The sequence below is a fragment of the Diabrotica virgifera genome, chromosome 1, assembly GCF_917563875.1.
Source record: "Diabrotica virgifera virgifera chromosome 1, PGI_DIABVI_V3a".
Lineage (NCBI taxonomy): Eukaryota > Metazoa > Arthropoda > Insecta > Coleoptera > Chrysomelidae > Diabrotica > Diabrotica virgifera.
The window spans coordinates 4,251,721-4,279,199 of NC_065443.1; the positions used below are offsets into that span (position 1 = coordinate 4,251,721).

The 27,479-nt window shown below is 32.1% G+C and overlaps 1 protein-coding gene across 1 annotated transcript in view; it reads left to right on the plus strand.

Moving 5' to 3' along the window:
- Positions 1–26,968, plus strand: part of LOC114334955 (E3 ubiquitin-protein ligase ZNF598) — a 33,014-nt gene extending 6,046 nt beyond the window's left edge. The window contains exons 2-7 of the mRNA XM_050654143.1: positions 1,208–1,554; positions 6,274–6,512; positions 7,901–8,045; positions 8,120–8,349; positions 13,046–13,253; positions 17,548–26,968. Of these exons, the coding sequence (XP_050510100.1) occupies positions 1,208–1,554; positions 6,274–6,512; positions 7,901–8,045; positions 8,120–8,349; positions 13,046–13,253; positions 17,548–18,778 (2,400 nt within the window). The 3' untranslated portion in view covers positions 18,779–26,968. The remainder of the gene's footprint in view (positions 1–1,207; positions 1,555–6,273; positions 6,513–7,900; positions 8,046–8,119; positions 8,350–13,045; positions 13,254–17,547) is intronic.
- The last annotated feature ends 511 nt before the right edge of the window (positions 26,969–27,479 follow it).

Sequence of the window (27,479 nt, forward strand, 5' to 3'; positions counted from 1 at the left end):
ATAGTCAAATTTGATTTTTTTTATGAATAAAAAAATATAAAAAAACAATTTTTAAGAATCGCTTTTCTTTAGTTAAAAGTGACTAAAATTAAAAATATAATAAAAAAATCAACTAAAAAGCAAAAAATAAAAAAAAATTGAAAAAATCTTAACACATTCATCAAAGAAAAGCGTGGCGCTTATTCATCGAATAAACGGTTTTCGTCCCACGCTTGTCTTTAACGAATGTGTTAGATTTTTTCAATTTTTTTTTATTGTTTGCTTTTTCGTTGATTTTTTTATAATATTTTTAATTTTAGTCACTATTAACTAAAGAAAAGCGTTTCTTAAATTTTTTTTTTATATTTTTTTATTTTTTACTTTTTAGTCTTACACTTTTCAAACATTAAAATATATCGTCATGTTTATTAAAATATGTATAAAACATATATGATGTACTAACATGAAAAGTAGTCGGATCGGCAAAAAATTTGAAACTTTATTGTTTATTTATGAAGCATAACGTAAACAATTAACGTAAAAAGTGAAATTATGTATTGTTCATATCATTAGCTACAATCCGTAAATGTTTCAAGTTTTTACATTGTAAAAAACAAGAAAATTTAAGCATTTTCCATTAAAATCGTTTTTTTTTTTATTTAAACAATTAATAAACATGAAAATTTTTTTTATTGACTATTCGTGTATTGTTCCCGCGAATGCATATGTCTACAAATTTTCATTCATTTGCATTGAAGAAAAGGCAGTCAAATTAACGTCTAAAGATTTGACGCAAACTATTGAACCAAATAAAAGCGTTTAAAAATTAAGTAATCGTGTGAGGAAAAAAATAAATATGCCATTTTAATTGCCTAGTTGTCTAATTTGTAAAATTCATATTAGAGTTTTCAAAAAGCGTATACATGTGCTTTTTTTAAAGCCGGACCTGATTTTTTTCTAGTTTTAATAAATCAGTTGATTAGGTGGTAATAGTGTAACGATTGACCAAAATAAGAGACATTGATCTGACCGTTCAAAAATTATGACGAATACAAATTTCTGTCAAAATGTGAAACTCGCCCTGTATATTATTAAACAATAGGAGCAGACACTTTTTAATGGTCATTTGTTATTCCCCATAGGGGCCTCTATACGAGCTAGGAGTATGTACAGTTCCTCATGACTCACCCTGTAATAACATTGTCTGTATATCAAACTTTTATTTCAGGTGGTATTTACCAAAGCAATCGAACCCTTTTCATCTCTGTTGTCTAGATTCGAGCGTTCGAATCTTCAGGATCGCAGATTCGGCATATTCTTCTGTACCTCAGATATCCAAAAAGCGTATCATAGATTGTTGGAGCATCGATGCGCATTATGCGAAGATACCGAAAGAAAATGGCCTTTTAAAACCTTCCAACAATTGAAAGATCACATGCGAAGGGAACATGAACTGTTCTATTGTGACATTTGTACTGAAAACCTTAAAATTTTCAGCTTCGAAAAGCGCTGTTACAATCGCCAAGAGTTGGGGCTTCACAGAAGAAAAGGAGATCCGGATAATACGTCTCATAGGTAAGAAAGCAGGTCATAACTTTACATTATAAGTTTAGTATGCTTAAAAAAATTCCAGGAAAAGGAAAAATTCCAGTTGTATTAAATTTTAAAAATGTTGTGACACGAGGTCAGTATTATAAAATTTCACTTTAAAGGAACATACAGATTCCCTGCTTAAAAAAGACAATCAGGCCTATTCTGTAACTACAAATCGCATAGAAATGAGTCAAATCGAATAGAGGTCAGCAAGTCCGAGCGGAATTTGTAGGAATTGGTATTCTGTAACTTATCTTGACCTCTACTATCAGAACGTTGGGTAGAAATTGATTTCGAGTAGACAAGCCCTGTCAAGATCATATTTCGACATCGTAATTTTGGTCTTGAGCATTGGCATTATTATTGTTGTTTTGTCGTTTATTTGTTTAATTAATTAGCGATTTTTAGGCTATTGATTATGTACTATAGAAAGGAACTACAACGTTAACGGGGTTTTATTATTTCATATGGTCAATGAATCTCTATATATGAAACAACCGCGGAGTGCTACCATTTAAAGGGGTGCGTTTTTGAGAAATGGATGAATTAGTCACAGGTTACATTAGGGTGAGTCCTATGCACTTTTGGTACAAACACGTCTACATAAAAATTGTTCCTGGTTTAATTTCCTATCTAAATATAACTTTTTTAAGTCAAAAATACTTTTTTTTACAAAAATATATTCAAAAGAAAAAGCACAAGGAAACCCAAAAGAAAGAAATTTTGTTTTTGTTCCCATAACTTTTGTCCACGGGGATATAAGTATTGACATTGCTTAACAGAAAAAAAACTTACATATTTTCTCTTTAAAATGATGTTTGGTAGAGGTCATTAGGATTTACAGTTTTCGAAATATGATTTTTCAAAGTTCGCCACTCACAGAAATTTTGGGCAATTTTCATTGATATTTCGCAAATATTGTTCTGTAACTTTTTTCTACGTAACTTTAGGCATATGCAATGGTACATGTTAGAGGAATAGAAATCAATTACCTTTAAAATGTTCGATTGTATAATGTTGTACGACTTCTTTTAAAGAGGTTATCTTTTTCAAGACTTTATACTTTTAACGGGTTTTTATATTTTTTACGATTATTTTTTAAATTTCCCATTATAACTTTTTTTTTCTACATTTAGGTATATATTATATAATAAAAAAGAAAGCTTATTCTGTTTACTTTAAAATGGTGTATTATAAAAAATTCTAGGATTATTTTTGAATAAGATATGCTTTTTCAAAATGCAAACGATTGAAACGATTTTTGATTTTAGGATTATTTTTTAAATTCCTCATTATAACTTTTTTATGTGATTGTGTGTTACGATTGAATCTTATTTTTTATAGGTAATTCTTTGGATCCACTTGACTCGGCCGGGCAAACTTCAAAATATGGATTAATTCCAATATTTACTGTCAAAGCCCCTGCACCACAAGCTTTGCTTGAAAAAATAGCATGTAAATGTACCAAAGGATGTACAAAAAATTGCGGTTGTAGGAAGATATGAATTAGTTGTTCAATATTCTGCAAAGGGTGCATGTGCATGGGTACTAATTGTGGGAACTCTAAGATAACTGAGGTATCAGAGGAAGATATTGAAGCTAATGCTAACGAAGAGATGGACTTTGATTTTGAAATTTTTTTTAAATGTTAACGTTTAAATAATTTTAACTAAAGTGATGTTTTCTAAGACTAATGTTTATGTAATTTTTGTAAAAGAAATAATTTTAAATAATATAGGTAAAAAATATCAAAGAATCACTCGATTTCCATTACATATTTAAATATAGATGATACACTATTTTAAAGAACAGAAAGTAAGCCTTCTTTATTGAGCAATATATAGTATATTCATGTACAAGAAAAAAAAAGTTATAATGAGAAATTTCAAAAACAATCGTAAAAATGTAAAAAATAATATTTTTTTTATATTAGGTATTATATATATATATATATATATATATATATATATATATATAATATAATATTATATTATATATACTATATATAATATATTATATAATATTATTTTATTTTTATATTATATTATAAAAATCGTTAAAAGTATAAAACCGTGAAAACCATAACCTCTTTAAAAAAAGTCGTACAACTTTATATAGTAGACAATTCAAAGGTAAAGTCCTTTTCATGATCATTTTTCAGTGCGTAACAAATGATAGGAAAAAGGGTAAGTCCGTGATAATACACATTTATGACATTTATTCTAACATGACATTTTAGTTAAATCTGACAGTTGTCACATTTTATTTTCAATTTGGAATAAAAACCAATCAAATGTGTTTCTTGTATTTTATAAAATGGTTTTTTCTTTGATTTGTATAGTCTTATAAATTATACAGATATTTGTAATATTATTATCTAATTAAAAAAAATTATTTTTTTATTATGGCGCCATCTATCGGCAACTAGAATAAATGTTATAAAAATGTCACCGACGAAATGTAATCACCGACGTGCCTTTTTTTCTGTCACATACAATTTAATGCGTTAGAAAGAAATCGATAAACTGTGACGCACTGAAAGATGATCATGAGAAATACTTTAATTGATTTCTATTCCTATTACGTGTACCATTGCATATACCTAAAGTTACGCAGAAACAAGTTATAGAACAATATTTGCGAAATAACAAGGAAAATTGCCCAAAATTGCTGTGAGTGGCGAACTTTGAAAAATCATATTTTGAAAACTATAAATCCTTATTACCTCTACTAAACAACACTTTAAAGAAGAAATATGTACGTTTTTTTTTTCTGTAAAGCAATGTCTATACCTACCTATATCCTCATGGACAAAAGTTATGGGACAAAAAACAAAATTTCTTTCTTTTGGGTTTCTTTGTGCTTTTTCTTTTGGATATATTTTTGTAAAAAAAAGTATCATTGACTTTAAAAAGTGATATTTAGATAGGAAATTTAACCAGGAACAGATAGATATGTTTGTACCAAAAGTGCATAGAACTCACCCTAATGTAACCTGTGCCCAGGGACTAATTCACCCATTTCTCAAAAACGCACCCCTTTAAATGGTAGCACTCCGCGGTTTTTTCATATATAGATGTCCATTGACCATATGAAATAATAAAACCCCGTTAACGTTGTAGTTCCTTTTAGCTATCTTATTTTGAATATAATCAAATACAATAGCCTATTTAGTCTGTGTTGTTATTTATTTAGTTTAGATAATTGTATTTTTAATTTTATATACCAATAATTATACAGCATCAAGGTTAATAGAAATCATTAGACATTTTAAGAATGACTACTCTAAATTTACTGGTACAATGTGTAGATTTGAACGTATCTAGTGTGTTTCAAACAAAAAACCAAAATTTTTCTTAGGGAAAAAACTTACTTTTACTGTGCAATAATATTTTATGTTCAGAGATAAAGTCTACTATGTAATTTAAATGCTCAGCAGATGTTTTTTTTTGGTGTTCATGTTCCCAATTGGTGTTCCACTTGCCAACTTGCCATTTTTTTATTCTTGTTGTGTTGAATTTGTCAAACTTAACCAAAACCATCCAAAACAAACCAAAATTACTTTTTTTTTGATGGATTCTTCACATAGAACACGTTTTTCACTTTGCAGTGCGGTGTTGCCACCCCCTCCTGAGCGCGTCAACTAGAAGTTGGCGTTTTTGATTTACACTGATTACGATGTGAGTTACGGAATGCCAACCAACCACGAAAACGACGCGATAGATAACCAACATTCCGATTTAGGGTAATTACGATTTGACTTGGTCATTTCTATTCAATTTGTTAAAAGTTACAGAATAGGGCTGAATGGAGTCATACGATTGATACCAGCCATATTCGCAAAATTAAATTCCGACAGAGGCCGCTGAAAATTTCAAAGATGGACGATAACTCTAGGAAAACAATTCATTTTGTCATTTGACCTCACAGTTCTAAAACGTTAAATTAAAATCATTTACACGAGTGTTTTGCCAAAGTAACCACTAAGTTTTGTCACTAAGACATCTTATAAGTTAAAGACGACTCAAAATTATGTTTCATCTGTATGCATTCATTAAAATTTTATGCTAACTACTGATTTGTTTTTACCTTTTTTTTCATAAAAAAATCTGGCCCCCGATAATCACACAGCGTTTTAAAAATTATTAATCTATTTTAAAATTTCTAATTTTGTTTTTAATTTAATTAATAGGTACACTATAATTTATTTTACACCAACATATAACAATTTTTAATTAAATAAAAACTGGAAACTAAGTAGGTGAATTTATTTTATAATAATTGTGTTCTGGATATTACGAGGTGGTCGGAATATTTTGCATAACAATGTACATTCTATGTACAGAATATATACTACATTTTATTTATTTATTTAATTTTGCAGTCGCTTAAACACTAAAAATACTACGTTTAATACAAACGTTAAATTAACAAAATGTGTGATTTGGCATTGGTTAATTTAGGTCATTACGTAGAGTATAATAGGAATGAATACTGAGGAACACTGCAATAGTTTTTTAAGTCGAATTCATTGTTAGTTACAACATAAACTGACCGCAAATATGTACACAAATTAATGGCAAAGTCAATGTTTTCCTAGAGTTGATGCTTTTCAAATTCGGCACCACGCGTCGCCCACTTTGCGGTTCCTCGCCAATTGACCATCAGTTCTATTAGATAAATGTTCTCTTTTTATTTTAGAGGGCATCCATTATGTGAATTTTGTGACGAGAGGTTCATGGACAGCGAGGAATTGTTCAGACATCTTCGACGGATCCATTTGTTCTGTCATTTTTGCGATGCTGATGGCAAACATCAGTTTTACAACAACATGGATGATCTAGTGCGGCATTTTAGAGAAGAACATTATCTTTGCGAAGAGGGAGAGTGCAAAGGAATGCCCCTCACGGCTGTTTTTAGGACTGATATTGATTGTAAAGGTAATATTTCGCACCCTCAGTGCAAGACTGCAGTAACTCAAAATTTTATGAAAATGAAGTAATCATGGAATTCGATTGTAAACATGCATATCTATCTCCTGTAAAACTTTAGTAACTTTCAAATGGTTAATGGGCTAAATATTACAACAACAACAGTTTAACTATTTTGCGTTTTTGAACATAAGTTCCGTGCAAAACTGTGGTAACTCTAATGTAACAGAGTTACAACAGTTTTGCACGGAACAATGCAACGGATTCGATAACAAGCAATGAAAAAAGTAAGATATTTGTTATTTTAATATCTACAGTAAAACCTGTCAATAACGGTCACTAAAAATGACAGAACTATTGGCCGATATAAAAATTCACAAATTTTGGTTTGGGGAACTTTGAAACTGGCCGGCTAGTTCAGGTGGCCGGTTTTGACAGGTGGCCGTTAACACAGGTTTTACTGTATATCTGTGGTGTTTAATTTTAATATACAGCATTTAATTTTATTCATATATATTATGTCTACGTAATCCATTAACGGCTGAGACAATAAACAAAGATTTTCGAGACCAATCTATTCATGTAGATTTTATGTCCTTTGTGTGATACAGTAAAACCTGTGTTCACGGCCACCTGTCAAAACCGGCCACCTGAACTAGCCGGCCAGTTTCAAAGTTCCTCAAACCAAAATTTGTGGACTACAAAACCTGGTGTTAGCTGCCACCTTTTTATATCGGCCAATAGTTCTGTCATTTTTAGTGACCGTTATTGACAGGTTTTACTGTAAAAATATTTTGGCACAAGATGATGTACGAGAAGAGAACAACAACTACGGTAAAACCTGTCAGCAACAACTACGGTAAAACCTGTCAGCAACGGCCACTAAAAATGAAAGAACTATTGGCCGATATAGAAAGGTGGCCGGTATTGCCAGTTTTTGTAGTCTAGATATACATAATTGGTTTGGGGAATTTTTAAACTGGCCGTTAGTACAGGTGGCCGATGTTGGCAGGTGGCCGGTAACACAGGTTTTACTGTAAAAGTAAATGACATTTATGACACATTGTGTCTACACTTTTCACAATTTTCTCCGTGCAAAACTGTTGTAACTTTGAAATTCCTAATTTTTTTTTTGCATTAATATTATTTTATTTAAATTTCTATTTTTGGTTAATGTAATATAGGCTGAAAAGCATGCAAAATCATAATTAAATGTTAATTTTTCGTAAAACTTGTGTCTTATTTCACCGATATTAGCAAGAAAATAAACAAAATCGTCTTTATCTCGAAACTTACTTATTTTGACTTACTGCAGTCTTGCACTGAGGGTGCGATATTATCTTTTGGAAAATATTTTATGATACTAGATTTAAGCAATGGTATTATTTAAATTGTAGCTCACAAAGCGACTGAACATAGTAGATTCATGAGTAAATCTGGAGCTAAACAAGCAAGAACACTAGAATTAGAATTCACATTAACACCGAGACCTAGACCCGGCCAAGAAATGAGACTTAGGAAATATAACGATCGGAGCCACAGGTTAGTAGACAACGAATAACTTGCATCCTTTTGTTCTCTACATCTTCAGTGTTCTCACTTTTTTTATTTTTAAGGCTGGACGAAGGTTCTTCTTTAAACACGTATAACATGGAGCCTGGTGGACCAGGCGGAGGTATGGAGGAAGAACGGGGAAGAGTATTCGTTAACCCTTTAACACCCAACGATTTTCCTGCATTGGGTGGTGCTTCAAGCAATATCACTGTGCATTCGAGACCTGCATCTGTGAATTTCACATCGAAGGTTAATTCAAACTTCACAAACGCGGATTTTCCTACATTAGGAGGTGAGTATTTGTCACAACTGCCCCAAAATTATATTTTGCAATTGTTTGTACTATTTTTTGCAGTCGAGAGTAATGATCAACTAAAATTACCACTTATCATCATCATCATCATCAGTGGAATCACATCTCGTTATTAGCCCAGAACAATCCTCCATTCACCCCTGTCTCTGGAAATTCCTCGGCATGTTCTAACTCGCAATAAATTTTAAGTCTCCCTTTAGATTGCCTTGATATATAAGTCTCTGTCTTTCTCTGGCTCGTTGTTCATTCGGCCTTCTTCAAAAAGCTTTCTGACTGCACTTTCCTCTCGCCTGATTACATGCCCTCTCCATCTAAGGCGTGTAAAATACCAATGGATTTGGATTTTACAACGTCAGATTCTTCGAAACCTCTATACAACTCAAAATTGTAAAGCTGGAGCCACAAACCTTGCTCTTCTATTCCTCTATATATCCTTCTTAGGACTTTTCGCTCGAAACGTTGAAACAGTTATTAGTATTTCTGTGTAAGTGACCATGTTTCTGCTCCATATTTTAGTACTGGTGTTAGTAGTGTTTTCTGTGTTAAAAAATTAACACAGAAAAAATCAAAAATAATGATACACACGAGAAGAAATACAGTCCCACAAAACATTATACATGACATGAAGATGACATTGAAAGGGTTGGAAAGTTTACATAGCTGGTAGTAGAAATATATGCCGACGGATCAGAAGATGGGGAAATACGGAAGAAAATAATGCAGACAAACAGAACTTATTTTGCCCTCTCCCATATATTTCGGTCTAAAAGTGTCCACCGAAATACAAAGATAAGAATCTACACTCGGGTGCAAAATTAACTGGACACCTTAACAATTAGTAATTTTTAATGTCTTGCAATTCCTAAACCTGTTGTCTGATTTAAGTGATTTTTTAATATGTTATATAGCCTTATTCTTTAAAATACCGTTTTAATAATATTGTTGCTAAACAGGTAAATTTTCATTGTATACGAGGTGTACCAATGAAACTGTGTTTTTTTCTTAAATTTCGCATCACCCTGTGGAATATTCTAGCATTTACAAAATACTGAAATTGAAATCTAACTGTAGCCTCATGTTTTCTAAACATTTTGTTTTTTGATTCATTCGCGTACATTGGACCATAAAAAAGTTAGGTAATTTAACAACTAGCCATGTTTTTCATAAATACAGGGTCTTTTTAAATAAGTATGGCAACCTTTAAAGGGTAATTCTGCATGAAAAAATAATGACAGTTTGCTTTATAAACGGTATGGCCGCAAATGCTTCGTTTCTGAGATAGGGGGTGTTGAAATTTTTCTTACAAACTGATGCTTTATTTATTGCTTTATAATCGGTTGAGATATGCAAATGAAATTTGGTGGGTTTTAAGACGTAGTTATTGCACATTTTTTGACATACAACTAAGAATTTAATATTCACCATTGGCGCGCATACGGGTAATATGACAGCTCATATTACCCGTATGCGCGCTAATGGTGAATATTAAATTCTAACTTGTATGTCAAAAGTTGTATAATAACTAGGTCTTAAAACCCACCAAATTTCATTTGCATATCTCAACCGGTTTTAAGCAATAAATAAATCGTCAGTTTATAAGAAAAATTTCAACACCCTCTATCTTAGAAATTAAGCATTTGCGGACATAGGTTGTAAAGCAAACTGTCATTATTTTTTCATGTAGAATAACTCCATAAAGTTTGCCATGCTTATTTAAAAACATACTGTTTTGATAAAAAGCATGGCTAACTGTTAAAGTAACTTTTTAACGGTCCAACATAAGCAAATGACTCAAAAAACAGAATGTTGAGAAAACATGAGGCTATAGTTGGGTTTAAATTTGAGTATTTTGTAAATGTTAGAATACTCCACACGGTGATGCGAAGTTTGAGAAAAAAACACAGTTTCATTGGTACACCCGGTATACAATGAAAATTTACCTGTTTAGCAACAATATTATTAAAACGGTATTGCTAAAGAATAAGGCTATAACATATTATAAAATCACTTAAATCGGACAACAGGTTTAGGAATTGCGAGACATAAAAAATTACCCATTTTTAAGGTGTCCGGTTAATTTTGCACCCGAGTGTATAAAACCTTAATTCGACCAATAGCATGTTTTGGCAGTTAAGCATGGGTCCTGAAAGAAACATCGAAAAACAAACTCGACACATTCAAAAGTAAAGTACTGAGGAGAATACTAGGACTTGTGAGGGAAAACGGAATCTTCAGAATTTGATACAACAACGAGCTTTATCAACTTTATAAGGAAACACTCCTGTCAGACTTCATTCGAATACAAAGATTGCAGTGGGCCGGACATGTGATAGGAATGGGAGAGGATAGGCTACCAAGAAAATCACTGAACGCTAGATTTCAGAGAAACAGACTGGTTGGAAAGCCAAGAAAGCGCTGGAAAGACCCAGTAAGCAGCGACGCAGAAGCACTTTTAGGGAGTCCGTGTATGTAGAAGAGCAGCCACAGACAAACAAGGGTGGAGGCAAAAAATAAAGGAGGCCAATGTTCAACTTGATCTGTAATGCCATAGAAGAAGAAGTTATTAGTGTTTTGTAGACGGTCACTTTAATTTTTCTGCATTTTTCTAGTAATACTTCTACAATTAATATTCTAGCTAGGTATCTGGTTGCTGGACCTATACTAAATTTACAATCAAGATGCAGTAGAAATAAACAAAACAAGATACGTTAAATGCTTCTAGGAGCACTCCCGAATCATAATTTACAATGTATAAACTTTGGAAATCATGATTTGGGATTTACAATGTATATTAGGGTGGATCGATTATCGCAATATTTAAAAAAAATGACACATTGATTTAAAATACCCACCAAAAGTTTCCTTTAGTAACGACAATGAAAAAGTGTTATTACAACTTTTTGATAAAATTACATCTTCTGTCCTCTACCGGCCTTTGAAAAACGAAAAAAAAAAAAAAATTGAGTAATAATGACAAAATAAAAAAAAAATTGACAAATTGAATTGGAATACCCACCAACATTTACCTTTAGTACAGTAACGACAATAAGAAAGTATTATTACGACTTTTGGATAAAATTACTTCTTCTGCCCTCTACAGGCTTTTGAAAAATGAAAAAAAAAAACAATTTTTTGGCATTATTAACAGAAGCCCGGTCCTGGCGGCCCTGGTTTGTTTAGACTATTAGTCCCATCTTCGGGGTGCGAGGGTGCTGCGACTTTGGACTTTCAAGAAACAAACTGAGTATATACTGAAAATATTGAAGGCAAGCCCCACAGAAGAACCGCACTCGAAGAGCACGTTTCATTAATTCAAGAGCCAGACTCCATATTTTTAGGTCACACAGTACCCCTTTCTGGATCGGCTCTAAACATTTGTCAAAGTATTGTGAACTTTTTAAAGAGTTATAGGTATAATCTAGAACAGCGGTTTTCAATCTTTTTAAGTCAAGTACCACCAAATACTTTTTATTATTTTTGGTACCACCCAACTGAAGGTTATCTACTGATTAGCTAGATGATCTAATTAACTATAATAGTGGTGTTGATTATGGCTGTTTTGCGTTTTGTGTATCACCTCAAATAATGAAATGTACCACTAGTGGTACATGTACCACAGATTGAGAACCGCTGATCTAGAAGAACTAGTGGTAGTAGGATATGACGGAACTGTGGTCAATACGGGAAGAAAAAAATGGTATAATTTCTACTAGAGTTAAAGTTAGGCCGCCCTTTACAAAGATTTATCTGTCAGCTTCACGCTAATGAATTGCCCTTACGGCATCTTTTCCAAAAGCTTGACGGTCAAACTCAAAGTCCAAGAGCTTTTACAGGAACTATAGGAAATCAAATAGTGCATTGCGAAAGAATGCCAGTTGTAAAATGTGACATTATTGACTGTGAGTTACCAGAAGTAGATTTAATTGACTAAGTGCCGATCAGGAATATTTATTTCAAATTTGTGTCGCAATTTCTACAGGGGAATGTTCTGTGGATTTATTAAACCAACACCCTAAATAATACACTGTTTTGGTTGTAAATATTTTTTTTGTAAATTTTTATTTTTTTGTATTTTTTTGTATTTCTAATTTGTTTTTTTTTTATTTTTTTATTATTATTATTTATTAATTGTTTTTTTTACTACGCTAAGACGTAAACCCGATTCAACCTCGCGGAGGTTTACATCTTCTTAGTTTTTTTCCTTTTTGTTTTTTCTTTTTCTTTTTTTTTGCTTTTTTGCCTTTTTTTCTTGTTCTTTTCTTTTTTCAATTATAATATACAATAATTACTTAAATCTACAGGGTTTAAAAAAATCAACAAAACAAACATGTTTGTTTTGTTTTAATAAACATGTCTGCTTTGTTTTAACAAAATTTCTTAAATACAGGGTAAATTTTATTAAAGACAGCATAGTTGGGGCACATACTTAGAAATGATATGTACGAGTTGTTGCAGAAGGGTAAAATCGAAGGAAAAGGGGTCCTGATAGACGACAAATATCCTCGCTGAAAAAAATTCGCTACTGGACCGGATTAAACATACAGACGTTTTTAAGAAAAGCAGAAGATATAGAAGAATTTGCAATGGTTCAATTCTGCTAAATGCATTTATATCTATAGTATATTTTTGTTATATTTAATATACATTACATACCTATAGTATATAATGATTTTAGCTGTCCAACCTACTAACACAGGTCCAAAATCAACACCAGGTGTCACTATCACGACAAATTCTTCTGTTAGGAATAGCAGAGCTCCGGAGGTGACGATAAGAACAGTGCGAGGACAAAAAGGCCTGGCGAAAACGTTGGAGAATTTTCCTGCTTTGGGTGGTGCTGGCGGCAGTTCTGGAGCTAGTAGTACCGTTAGATTGAGCGTAAAGTAAGTATTGCTCATATACAGTACGCGTGTAAAGTATGAAAACATAAAGATCTCTCTTGACACTCCGTATGATATTGGGACCGTGCAAGTTCGGCAAAGCGACACCTGGTTTCTACGCTCAGCAACATTATTCGCACTTTTAATTATATTGGCCAATTATATTAGTCCTGGTTACTGGATAATTGTCAAGACCATAGTCCAAAAAAATAATAAATAGAAAAAATATAAGATTCAGGTTATGTTATTAAAACGTAAACAATTGTATGTAGTAAATAAAATTAGTTATTAATTAAAATGCAGTACTGCAAGCAAAATACCATTAATTAAATTTGCCCTTATGTAATAATTGCATATCATATCAATATTGTAGAGCAATATATAATTTTTCTTCTTCATTGACAGTAGATATGAAATATATGTGAAAATTTGACAATTTCAATTGACAACGATTTATTTAAGAAAGTTGCAAGATTTCTCCGCTAATCGCGCACGATCGTTTCTCGTATCCCCTCCAAGTACTTGCACACCGCAAATAGTAACAAAATGTTGGTTATGTAAATTAGGTGGACTAGCACAGCGATTTAAAATTTTATTTTTTCGACGTTGCGCCAAATGTACAGTTTCTGAGATAAACGGATAATATGCGTATTTTTAAATGGGACCACTCATATATTTTACAATCTTTTGTTTCAGTTTTTCATTGCAGATATAACATATAATCTGTTAAAGGCCAATATTGAACATTAAGAGGCTACATCAGCGTCTCATCCAAATGGAAAACGCGTTCCAAGTTTGCAGATTTAATTTTGAATATTTTGTTGAAATATTTGGCACACATATTCGTAATATAGTAAAGAATGGCTCATCTCTAGAATTCTACACAAGGACAGGTGTAAGGCAAGGTGGTGTTTTGAGTTCTTTGTTATTCATCGCTCTAATGGACGAAATTGCAAAAGAATGCAGGGGTAAGTTAAAAAGAACTAGGGTTGGGGTGTATAAACTTCAACAAGTTTACGTGTCAGAGTTGATATATGCCGATGACCTGATAATTGTGGCAAAATCAGAAAAAGACTTGCATGTGAATGTTTGGAATGAAGCCTTTAAGAAATTTGGGATGAAAATAAATATTGAACAAACAGAAGCTTTAGTAATATCGAAAACTCAAGAAAATATAAATGTAAAGCTGAATAATGAAACCATTACACAAGTAGAGGACTTCAAGTATCTAGGATCAACAATGAATGGGCAAGGAAATATAGAACCAGAAATAAACAGCAGGGTAATGAGTGCAACAAAATTATACTATGTACTAAATAAAAGTTTTATTAGGAAGAAAGAAGTAAGCCTGAAAACAAAAATGAAAGTATTTCAAACTGTATACGAGCCGGTGCTACTCTACGGTAGTGAAACGTGGACAGTGAACGACAACATCCGTAGTAAAATTCAAGCATGCGAAATGCGATATTTACGTGCGGTATCCGGGGTGACCAGACGTGATCGTATAAGAAATGAAGACATACGCGAAAGGTGCGGTGTTGGTAGGACCTTCGACAGACTTGAATCGAAACAGTTATCGTGGTTCGGACATATGGCCAGAGTGAGTGAAGGTAGAACTTTAAAGAGGGTATGGAAAGCGCCATCTGACAACAAACGACGAAGAGGCAGGCCAGCAAGAACGTGGAACGCAAATATTGGAAAGGCTTGCGTAAAAAGAAATATTGGGTGGAGAGAAGCAGAAAGACTAGCTACTGACCGAAAGGCATGGAGACGTTTGATTTCTCCACTTACCTCGACACCGTAAGGTACAAGAGGACGGCTTAAGTAAGTAAGTAAGTAAAGTAAAGAATGGCGGTAAAGAGCCCAATTTGAGAAATATGTTAGTATGTGGAAATTAATCTATAATTACATAAAACATTACAAAAACGAGCCTGTGCCTCCATTAAGAAAAACAAAAATATAAACTTTCTTCAGATAAACTTTTTTATCCCATGCCTATATTTTGTGTCACATTGTCATCATCATCATCATCAATGGCGCTACAACTTTTCGTGAGTCTTTGCCGCGTTTACTATTGCTTTCCATGTTTGTTGGTCCTCTGTCACTAATTCCCATTGTCTCACTCCCATTTTCTCTAGATCTTCTTTGACTGCATCTTTCCACCTTTTTCTAGGCCGTCCTACAGACATTCTTCCATCTGGCCTTTCCCTTGATAGATATAGACTCTACCTCGTTATTGTATCTGCGCCTCCATTCGTTTGTCACGCTGTCTCTACAAGGGCCATATATCATTCGAAGGATTTTACGTTCCCACACCAGCAATTTGTGTCGGCAATCCCACATCAGCAATTTGTGTCACATTGGAACTACCAAAATTGATTACCTATAACAAGATATCGCAAATATTGTAACTAATAACTGATTAGGCAACATACAGATATAGTCACTGTCATTTTGATAAACCTGCGTCGATTTTCTAAGTGTAATAGCACGAATATATCGATATTTGTGCAGTGCAGTAGTGTATTATTTTCCAAGATATTGGAATTAGTTAGTGTTGATCCATCAGGAAGTAGTGTTTGTTTATAATTAATTTATTATATTTTTGTGTAATAGAACTAAGTTGTCGAACTATTTGAAAAAATAGATTATTATTAATTGTGAGTGTTGTAGGGAGTATATTTTACGTAAAAATATTTTCAATTATATATTTTATTCTAGAAATATCATCAATAGTTTAAAATTTAAATTTTAAATTGAAATAAAAAAACCAAAATACAAGCTTTTAATAAAATTTTCACCTATTTTTGTTTATTTTTATAAACATTTATTTACTTGTAATAATAAAATAATTGTTTTCTATTACAGCAACTCCTTTCTATTACATTCTATAACATAATGACCTAGTTACCTTTTGACCCACTTACCACGTGTGGGAGTCATATGTTGCCCTAGGGCCGTATCCTTAGGAATTTTATCCATCCTTTGGATTTTTCGATGTGTTAATTTATATAAGACTTTTGTCTGGTTTTTGAAAGGCTTTGACCTTTGTATTTTTTGGTTGGCTCACCATGTTCTTGTAACACTGATGGTGCTCTTGTTACAGATCGAAAACGTTTTGTTTATATGTTTGTAGCCCTTTAGGGCTTTTTAAACTAATATACCTTTTACCAAGAGGAAAATTTTTTATTAAATTTCACTACTAATTTATTAACATGCGGAAAACATTTTAATTTGGGGTATTTGAGCTTAATTTGAGGGAATTACAGTTTCTAAGTGGGGGATTTATAAAATCACATCTGGCAACTCTGATCATTATGATAAAATCCAACCAATGAAAAAGTCAAATTTTCCCTGGCAAGCTCTATCTCTCTCTAGGACCTCTCTCTTGTATGTTGGCCGCAATCTCGCTTCACTATTTGAATGGGACGGGGCCATTCCATCCGTGTTGACAGTTCATTGGTAAAATGGCTGACAGTTTCAATAATTTCGTTAATAAAAAGTAAATTTAAAAAAGCAATAAAATTAAGGAACATGAACATGAGTGTTTTTTTAAAGAAATCTTTTATTTTCTGTTGTGTTTTCCTTTGACAACGATGTTTGCAGCTATATCTCTTCAATACTATGTAATTTGATACAAGAGGAATACAAAAAACAATGTCATTTTTAACCGAAATTCTTGTTATCCGAAACGGCATCCTCCCCCCCCCCCCCATTATTTCGGTTAACGGAGGTTTTACTGTGCTCTCATTTATCGCGCCTATGAGTATATTGTAACAATATTGAAACTTAATCTTAGTTAGTGTCAAATACTACGCACTGTTGCCAAATATTCACAGAACTTTCGGAAAAGAGTGTGCTACTATCTCCCGAGCTGATGTGGTCTCTTAATATGCAATAAATAGGAAAAACATTTTTATTTTGTATTTAATGTTGCTGTGTAAAAAAAGAAAGTATCTAAAGAAAAAAATTAAAGTTGGTGTTCAATGAGACCACCTTGTCTTTGAAAACAGAAGTCTAAATGAAAACCTGAGGAATTAGTGTTAACTCTGCTGTAATGATGTCTTTTAGTTCTTAAATAGTCGGTCTGTAGCCTATCTACATACACTTTGCTTTTTAGCAACGTCGAAAATAAAAGTTTTTAAATCGCTGTGGGTGTCACAGATATCTTTGTTTCCATACTTCACGTGCGCACTGTATATTTACTTGTTAGCAGCATAAGCAAATTTTCACTTATTTTTCTGTATAATGTTTATATTGCTTTCTTACTAAGTTTGTTTTTTGCCTTGCTTTTTAGCAATGCTCAAGATTCTAGTACGCCGAAAGTATCCATTCAAGTGAACCACCGCCCCAACGGAAGCATAACCACTCACATCACCACAAGTGCCTCATCTTCGTTGCAACAGCGCTCCTCTGAAGCTTTCCCGGCCCTGGGAGCCGTGACTACGATGGTCCAGCCCAAGTGGGTACCGGCAAAGCAAAAGAAAGAACCGAAGGCCATTAAGGTGGCGCCCGCGCCTCAATTACCTCCTAGCTCGCTGGACCAGTTTCCGACCCTCAATAAAAAGAAGAATTCTGCGTCTGTGCCTGCATCCAGTAACTGGGTTAACCTCAACAATTTTGTTAGTGTAAATTCTAAAAATAATTCTAGTAATAATAATTCAAAGACTTATAGCGATAACTCAAAAAGTAGTGGTGATACTAGCAGTAAGAAAGTCGATAATAAGCCGACCAGTTCGAGGCCAAAAAGTCATGTCGAGAGCAAGCTGAACGATCTCAAAATCAGCGACAACGATTCAAAAAACAAAAACAAGAAGAAGAAAGGCAAGTTGACTGAGGTAGAGGCCAACAGAGCTGACGAAACTAACAATATCAATAATAATGACGAGCCTAACATGAACGGTTTTGTTAAAAAACGTTCGGAACTCAAAATCGGAACTCTGACAACACCGACAGAGTCTTCTGTAACAAATAACCACGCAGAGAATACTAAACCTCCTCCCGGCTTTTCTGTGAAACCCCCTCCTGGTTTAAACCGTTCTTCTTTTCCCGCTTTAGGTGCTAGTGACTTCACCTTCACCTCTAGCAGTGGCCAAAGCTACTCCATAATGCCTGTTAACAACTACATACAACCTGCTAATTTCCAATCCAGAAATCAAGACCTCATAAAACGTTTCATGAGTGTCTTGGACAACGATAGCATCAAGGAATTCAAAACTTATTCAGATTTGTTCAGAAACGGAGCGTATCCTACTAGTAAATACTACGAACATTGCAAAGAAGTTCTTAGAGATCAGTTTGACGACGTATTTCCTGAATTGTTGGTCCTTCTACCGGATTTGGAGAAACAACAGGAACTGTATAGAGAGTACGATGGTAAAAGCAAAAAGTATCTGCTCGTTTGTGAGAACTGCAAGCAAGTTATCTTCAAGAGGGAGTTGACGGAACATTATAACAGTCATATTTTAGAAAACCAGTTTCCTACTTTAGGAAAAACTCAGCAAATAAACAATCCTTGGAGAAAGTAAGAGTTTTTTAACAGAAATTTTTATTTTGTTGGAAAATCTAGCTTCAGTTTTTAGACAAGAATCTTGATTTTCTTGTCATTTAGCCAAAGCTAAGACATACACTGTCGATGAAGGTAATTGGAATATATAAATCCATTTTTTATCCCAGTACTTCATACACTTCTGGTCAAAAAAATCCTGATACTTGCATGTGCATGTTTTTTAAATACTCTAGGTGTTAAGGGTTTAAATGGGGAGGAAGTAAAGCACGATACAATATTTTATTTCTTTTTCTTCTCCAGCCTTAAGTAATTCTTGGACATAGGCCTCCCCCAATTCAATCCAGTGTTTTCTATTTTGCACCACTTGTTTCTTGTGCCCTCCAATCTTCTTAATGTCATCAGCCCATCTCATTTGCGGCCTTCTTCTGCTTCTCTTTCCTAGCCACGGTCTCCATTGTTGTATTTCGTGAATCCATCTTTTATCCTTCAGTCGGGCATTGTGTCCTGCGAAGCTTCATTTTAATTTGGCAGCATGTTCTCCTGCGTCTTTTACTTTGGTTTTGCTTCTAATCCATTTATTTATTTTTTTGTCTACATGTAAGCCTCACCACGAGCATTGCTCTTTCCATCGCTCTTTGTGCCTTTATAGCCTAATAAAATAAAAAAAGTCAAAATGTAAATTCGTACAGGTTAAAACAAATTTTATATCAAAGTTTAGGTGGGTACAAAATATATTTTCAAGAAAGTATCCAAATCATACAAGGGGATCATTGTTTAAATAATTAAAAAGGGGTCATTTTTGCAAAAAAATTCTTTTTTAACTGCTGAAGTAAGTCAATTACCAATGAAGGATTTTTTCTGCAAAGTTGAAGGGCAAATCTTTCACATAAGACTTACTTAATTAAATTTGACCCCCTATTTATTTAAATAATTGTATATAAAACTTTAAAAACAAATTTGCAAAAAATAATTTTTAGCGTTTTAAATAAGCACTATATAATATCTTATTTTACAGACTAAGTTGCGCTATGTTACCAGTGTTAAGCAAAAAAAATGGTCTAAAAATGTTTAATATTTTTTGAGATATTGAATTTGTTTATTAAATGTTACTATATTTCCAATTGCAAGAACGCGGTTGTTGCCAAAGAAATATTCACTTGCTTAAGATCTCATTATTTTTATGTATATTTTCGATAAATGTATTGATAAATTCAAATTTCAATTAAACTCACCCGTAAAATGGCATTTGAAAATTATTCAAATTTGTTTATAATTTGTTTTTTTTTAATAACTTCACGGGAATTAAGTATTTCTGAAATGACGTTTCGATAATTGGGTTCCTGGGAATTTTTTACTAATTAACAAAATTCTTTTGGAATTTTTTCTTCTTCTTTTTTTTTTCTTGGAGTTATATTACTACGGGCCCTTTTAGAGTTAAATTTTATTAAGAATGTCGAATCTCAGAGTTGTAGATTCTAGACCTAAAAACATTAAGATTTAACTAAAATCTCTTAAATAAAATGTGGCTACTTACTGAGTTACAGGGTGTTTTATTTAAAAATTTAAAAATTATTGTTACCAAGTACTTTTAATCTATTTGACGTATCCTTATCATACTTGGCAGAAAGTGTGGCTATTATACATCCTACTAAATTGTGATTAATAAACGTTTCTAGCTAGTGCCAGAGACGTACGACAGGGGATAGTGAATGATTGACCCTTCCCAAATTCTACGCCACTGAGTGAATTGGTATTGTAGCGAAATTTTTCGATTCTCCAATACTTTGTATGTAAATAACTTTATTGGTATCGATAAAGTCATCAGTTTGAGAGATATTGGAAGTTTAAAATGAATGAATGAATGAATCAAAATAACTATGCCGTTTCATTTTTAACGTCCAATATCTCGAAAACTAATGACTTAATCTTTACCAGTAAAGAGTATATTATTTACATAGAAAGTATTGGAGAATCGAAAAATTTTGCTAAACTAGTAATTCCCTCAGTGGCGTAGAATTTAAGAAGGGTCAACCATTAACTATCCCCTGTCGTACGCATCTGGTAGTAGTTAGAAACTTTCATTTATCACAATTTAGTAGACTGTATAGTACCCAGACTTTCTGCCAAGTATGATAATGGTACGTCAAATGGTTTGGTAACTGAGTAAGTAGCCACATTTTATTTAAGTGATTTTAGACCAATCTTAATATTTTTAGGTCTAGAATCTACAACTTAGAAATTCGACATTCTTAATGAAACTTAACCCTAAAAGGGCCCGTGGTAATATAACTCCAAGAAAAAAAAAGAAGAGAAAAAAAAGACAAAACAATTTGTTAATTAGTGAAAAATTCCCAGGAACCCAATTATCGAAACGGCATTTCAAAATATTTAATTCCCGCGACGTTATTAAAAAAACAGATTATAAACAAATTTGAATAATCAAGTATATTCAAATGGGAAATAAGCCACAAGTTTACCTAAAAATGATTTTATTAATTTTATTAATAAGAACAAAAATTTGAATTTATCAATACATTTATCGAAAATATAAACAAAATAAAATCATTTTTAGGTAATATTGTGGCTTATTTCCCATTTGAATATACTTGATTATAAAAATGCCACAAGAAAATAGCTTCAGAACAAAATTTGAATAATTTTCAAATGCCATTTTAGGGGGAAGTTTAATTGAAATTTGAATTTATCAATACATTTATCGAAAATATACACAAAAATAAAAATAATAAGATTTAAGACCAATTTTTTTTTTTATATTAATACTGATAACATAGCGCAACTTTACCTGTAAAATAAGATATTTTATAGTGTTTATTTAAAACGCTAAAAATAATTTTTTGCAAATTTGTTTGTAAAGTTTTATGTATAATTATTTAAATATATAGGGGGTCAAATTTAATTTAGTAAGTCTTATGTGAAAGATTTACCCTTCAACTTTGCAGAAAACAATCCTATATACTTCCATTGGTAATTGAATGACCTCAGCAGTTAAAAAAGTAATTTTTTTTTACAAATGACCCCTTTTTAATTATTTAAACAATGATCCCCTTGTATGATTTGGATACTTTCTTGAAAATATCTTTTGTACCTACCTAAACTTTGATATAAAATTTGTTTCAACCTGTACGAATTTACATTTTGATTTACATGTAGTATAATTTTATTTTACTAGACTATTACTATTTTATCCATGTTGGCCTTGGTGAATGTCCACGTCTGTGAACCATACGTAAGTATAGGGAGGATACACTGATCGTAAACACTGGTTTTCAAACATTGTTCTATTTTAGTGTTTTTCAACATCCAACTCAGTTTTCCAAATCCTGCCCACGCTAATCTTATTCTTCTGGTAATTTTGGAAGTTTTATTTTCTTTGTTAACTTTCATTATTTGTCCCAGGTAGATGTATTCGCTTACTGTTTCTAACTCTATGTCATTCAACGTCATTTTTGTAATGTTTGATGTATTCGTCATTACTTTTGTTTTTTCCAAGTTCATCTTAAGACCTACCTTTTCCGAAGCCTGAAATAGTTGCGTCATCATGGTCTGTAATTCTTTCAAACTTGTAGCCAATATTACAATGTCGTCAGCACATCGAACATGACTCAGTTTTCTTCCATTAACATTTATTTCTTTATCTACCCAGTTAATGTCTTTAAACACGTCTGCCAGTCCCAGTGTAAATAGCTTTGGTGAAATAACGTCTCCCTGACGAACTCCTCTGTTGATTGGTATAGCTTTGGTTTCAACTTCTGCATTATTTTTGGGAGTCATACTAACACAATTTGAAGACACTAATGAACAGTGATCTGGATTTATCAGAATAAACGTGAAACTTATCGTAAATGCAATAAAACATGCAAAAAATCTGTTGCTAGTAAACAAGATAAAGTATCTTTTTTGCCAAAGGTCATAATTTTATTTCTATGAAGACGCGATCATTTAAAAACATTAAAAGAACCGATTTTATCGTTATGAATGAACGTTTTTTACTAGTAATGTTTACTTCCCCCTATTAAAACCATTATACACTGACAAAATACAAAAAACATACAAAATTTAAGTGTTCGGATTTTGTTTGAGCAGGAGGGTTTTTGTTTATGTTTTTCTTGATTTATTGTATCAAGAAAATTTGATATACCTATTATCTAAAAGTTAGCTACTCGGCTGTTTGACTATTCTTGAGGACATTATCTTTTTCCTTCAGTCTTTACTACTAATTATTTTCATCAAAGCTTCTATTTTTTCACGGCCTTGTAGTAAGTTTCAATGTCCTATCGTTACTTTAAATCCATACAAAACTATTTCTCCAACAGTCACTGTTAACGGATCAATTCGACTTTGGTTTTTTGTTTTGTCGACTTTCGGCCTACACAAAAAATATATGACTCAAAGTTCTTTTCCTATGAAAATACTTTGATTTTTTTGCTTAATGTCTCTTGTTAATATTTTAACATCATTTTTTCGATACTTGGTTTTGGTTATATATACCTCATAATTGCAATTGAATCAATAAATGTTACCAAGCTTTTTTATGAAAATCCTTACGAGTTGAGTCCCAATAATGATATAAACCTTTCGTAAAAAAAATCAAAAGCATATCCTTCTTTGGGACAAATTTCTGTATGTGTAACTACAATTGAAAGTGATTGTGGGTGAAGATCTAGGAAACTAGATGGATTTATATTTTACCTCTAATACGAAAGATCACAACTTGACAAAAAAACTAGATCACAGTGAACAAACTTGAGATATACTCAACAACTCAGCTTGAGAACAAGTTGAATTTTGCTGAGAATGTCGATGGTGGGACCCCAAAAAAAAGGTGCAAAAAAATTTTCCGCTCCTACCCCCGGGCTTTCCGCTAAAATCCCCGTCTTCGTAGGGGGAGGACAGGAAAACATCGGTAGCTGAGATATGTACAAAAATGTTTATTAGCACTTTTGTTTAGAATGAACCGTTCTCTTAGAAACAACGGTCTGAGCTACCGGCGATTTCGAATGACAGTAACGCGCGCGAAATCAATTTAAAATTTGTATCAACTCAACAGTAAAAATTCGACATCTTTTGATCAGAATGTCCTATCGACAAAAATGCGTTTCAAAGCATGCCTTTCGTATGCACTTTTTGCATTTTGTCTTAAATACAGCCAGTTTCTATAAAGCTGTTAAAAAAATAAATGTTTAAATAAATAAATACGCGATTTTTGCCGTTTTTATAAGACTAATGAAATGTATCACTTCTGACCGATCTACCGCAGCTACCTCTCACTGCAGTTACAATTCCGGCAAAGCATCTTTTCAGTCCAAAGTACCTTTGCCACGGCAGAGTTCCAACTGACTCCATTGCATAATTGCCGTTTGAGTTCCTTCCCAGTTCAGTACAGCAAGTGGAACTAATTTCATGATCCTCGATTCTCTTCTTAAATACACTCTCGTTAACCTCATCACTCCTTGGCTCCATCGGAGAGGTGGCACGTAGTGGGTTGCGCTGGTATAGAAACGCGTTCGGTCCTCTGTTGACGAACTGTCGAACGCCGGGTGGAAAGCACATCGTTACAGCCTAATCTTCAAAACCTATAATAGTCTGGGCAGATTATCAGAGAATAGGCCATTTTTGGGAAAAGTTATTTACCAGCAATTTTATTGCTGGAATCAAATCTTATGACTCTATATATTAATAATATAGGTATGCAAAGTCCGCAGATGGTGTGCTACTTTTTTTATAAACAAAATGGCGCCCGAAAATTGTGGTTTTTTTTTCAATTTTTGCTCTATAACTCCAAAGATTTTAACGTTACACCAAAAACACTCAAATAAAAATTCACCGTAATTAAATTCTGCATAGAGACTTGTTTTTCCCGATTTACTTCGACGAAAATTTTTCACGGAAAATGCAGGTTTTTCCAACAAAATCTTTAATTTTCAACTAAAATTTTAGATAAGTAATTGTTTATCAATAATTAAATAACTTGGTAGTATAAACGCTGTTTTCGTATAGATTATAATTCCAGATGACTATGGAAATTAAATGAACAGTTTAGCAACAATTGACTTGTTAATTAAAAATTTACGGTCGCTATAATAACCACAATAATTATGATACATATATGATTTTTGTATAAAAAGACTATCTAATGTACTTTACAGAATTAAAATTGGACTATTTAAGCGGCCTCAGGAATATTTTAAAATTATAAACAATTTTTTGGCTTATAAAAAAAATAGAATATCTCGGGAAATATTAAATTAAATTAAATCATAAAAATGCATTGGAAAAAAAGCGACGGGACGCTTCTTTTAAAAGAAAAAAACTTTTAATTGTAATGAGTGGTTCCTGAGATACAACCGGTCAAAATTGACCGGCATTTACGGCAATGATATAAACAATAGGATCATAACTGTCGAACCATCACCTTTTTATTTCGGTCCTCTTTCTCAACAGCAAATTTCATATCTTTAAAATACTCATAACATATATTATTATAATAAAAACTATCGATATTACGAGTGAAAATTGCCAAAAATAGCAAAATTCCAATCAAAAATTAGGTTGGAGAAAATGTAATCTCAAAGTTCAAAATCGGTTGTACGTTAAAAAATGCATTTTCTCGGCTTCCCATGGAGCAATTTTCTTCATTCTGTCATTCTTCATTTTCAATTCATTTGACTAACACATTATTAAATGTCAAAGTAGCTTTTGTTTTGTTATAATAAATTAAATTATTTATGATTAATTATTTATATGGGAAATAAATTATTTATTACAACAAAAATTTTTAATTTGTTTAAATAAAGATTGTTTAAATAATTATACGGCTTTCAAATGAGAATATTTGTGTTTTTAACGTTAAAAGGTACACTTGTAGTAAGTTTACCTAAAAAAGGTCTACAACTGGAAAAAATATGTAGTTTTCTTTTCTTATAAAGAAATTAATCTATTATAACAAAACAAAAGTAAGTTTGACATTTAATAATGCGTTGGTTAGATGGCTCTACTCGAGTTACTTGGAAACAAAAAAAGAATGAAGAAAATTGCTCCAAGGGAAGCCGAGAAAATGCATTTTTTTAACGTATACCGATTTTGAACATTGAGATTACATTTTCTCCAACCTAATTTTTGATTGGAATTTTGCTATTTTTGGCAATTTTCACTCGTAATATTGATAGTTTTTATTATAATAATATATGTTATGAGTACTTTAAAGATGTGAAAATTGGTGTGGAGAAAGAGGACAAAAATAAAAAGGTGATTGTTCGAAAATTATGATCCTATTGTTTATATCTTTGTCGTAAATACCGGTCAACTTTGACCGGTTGTATCTAAGAAACCACTCATCACAATTCAACGGTTTTTCTTTTAATAGAAGCGTCCTGTCGCTTTTTTCCAATACCGAAAATATTCCTGAGGCTGCTTAAATAGTCCAATTTCAATTCTGTAAAGTACATTAGATAGGTACAGTATCTTTTTATACAAAATTCATAGTTATTCTTATGTATCATAATTATTGTGGTGATTATAGCGACCGTAAAGTTTTAGTTAGCAAGTCATTTGTTGCTAAACTGTTCATTTAATTTCCAAAGGCTTCTGGAATTATAATCTATACGAAAGGAGCTTTTATACTACCAATATTTAATTATTAAATCGGGAAAAACACGTCTCTATGCAGAATTTAATTATGGTAAATTTTTATTTGGATGTTTTTGGTATAAAGTTAAAATCTTTGGAGTTATAGTGCAAAAATTGAAAAAAGCACGATTTCCGGGCGCCATTTTGTTTATAAAAAAAGTAGCACACTATCTGCGGACTTTGCATATCTATATTACTAATACATATAATAATAAGATTCGATTCCAGCAATAAAATTGCTGGTAAATAACTTTTCCTTGTATTTTGCCCAGATTATAACATAAGATTTCGATTTTGAGTTTTGGCAACAAATATGAGGGTACATATTTGAAATATGCCTTAAAAATGAATTTAACACATTCCCTACACCTAGGGGTGAATTACACCCCTACGAGGAGTGGTTTTAGAGAGAAGCCCGGGGGTAGGAGTGAAAAACTCTTTAAATTTTTTTACATATTTTTTGGCGTCCCAAAATTCATATTCTCAGCAAAATTCAGCATGTTTGTATGATTTTTACAGGTCAATTCTGTGACAACTGGACTATATAAAAAAGTTTTTTTTTTAACAAAAAAGCGAAAGCAACTTGATTTATTTCGATCAATAAACATATTTTTTTGTTCATATTATGTTGAAAATTTTTGGGTATGTTTGAACAGCAAGTACAAAAGAAAAATTAAAAACCAACAATTATAGAATAGATCATTTAAACTTAAGAGCTACAATTTCGAGACGTTATATTAAAAATATTTCTTTATTATTTTTTTATTCTATTGTTCTGTTTTTCAATATTTATTTTAATTAAAAATATGAATTACATCTTGTATGTATTTATTTGTTTGCATTGTGACGGTAAATTATGGGAGAAAGGAAGAAAAATGTTTGGATTTTACAATAAGCCAAGAAGAAATAATATTATTAAATTATGTACATAATGTTGTAGCTGTTGACTTTTATAACAATATGTTACGTATTTTTTGAATAAAAATAAATGATTATGATTATTTTATTCATAGAGATTCTGACCAATAGAGCTACATAAATAAAAATTACAGCGGTAATTTTTTTCGTCAAGT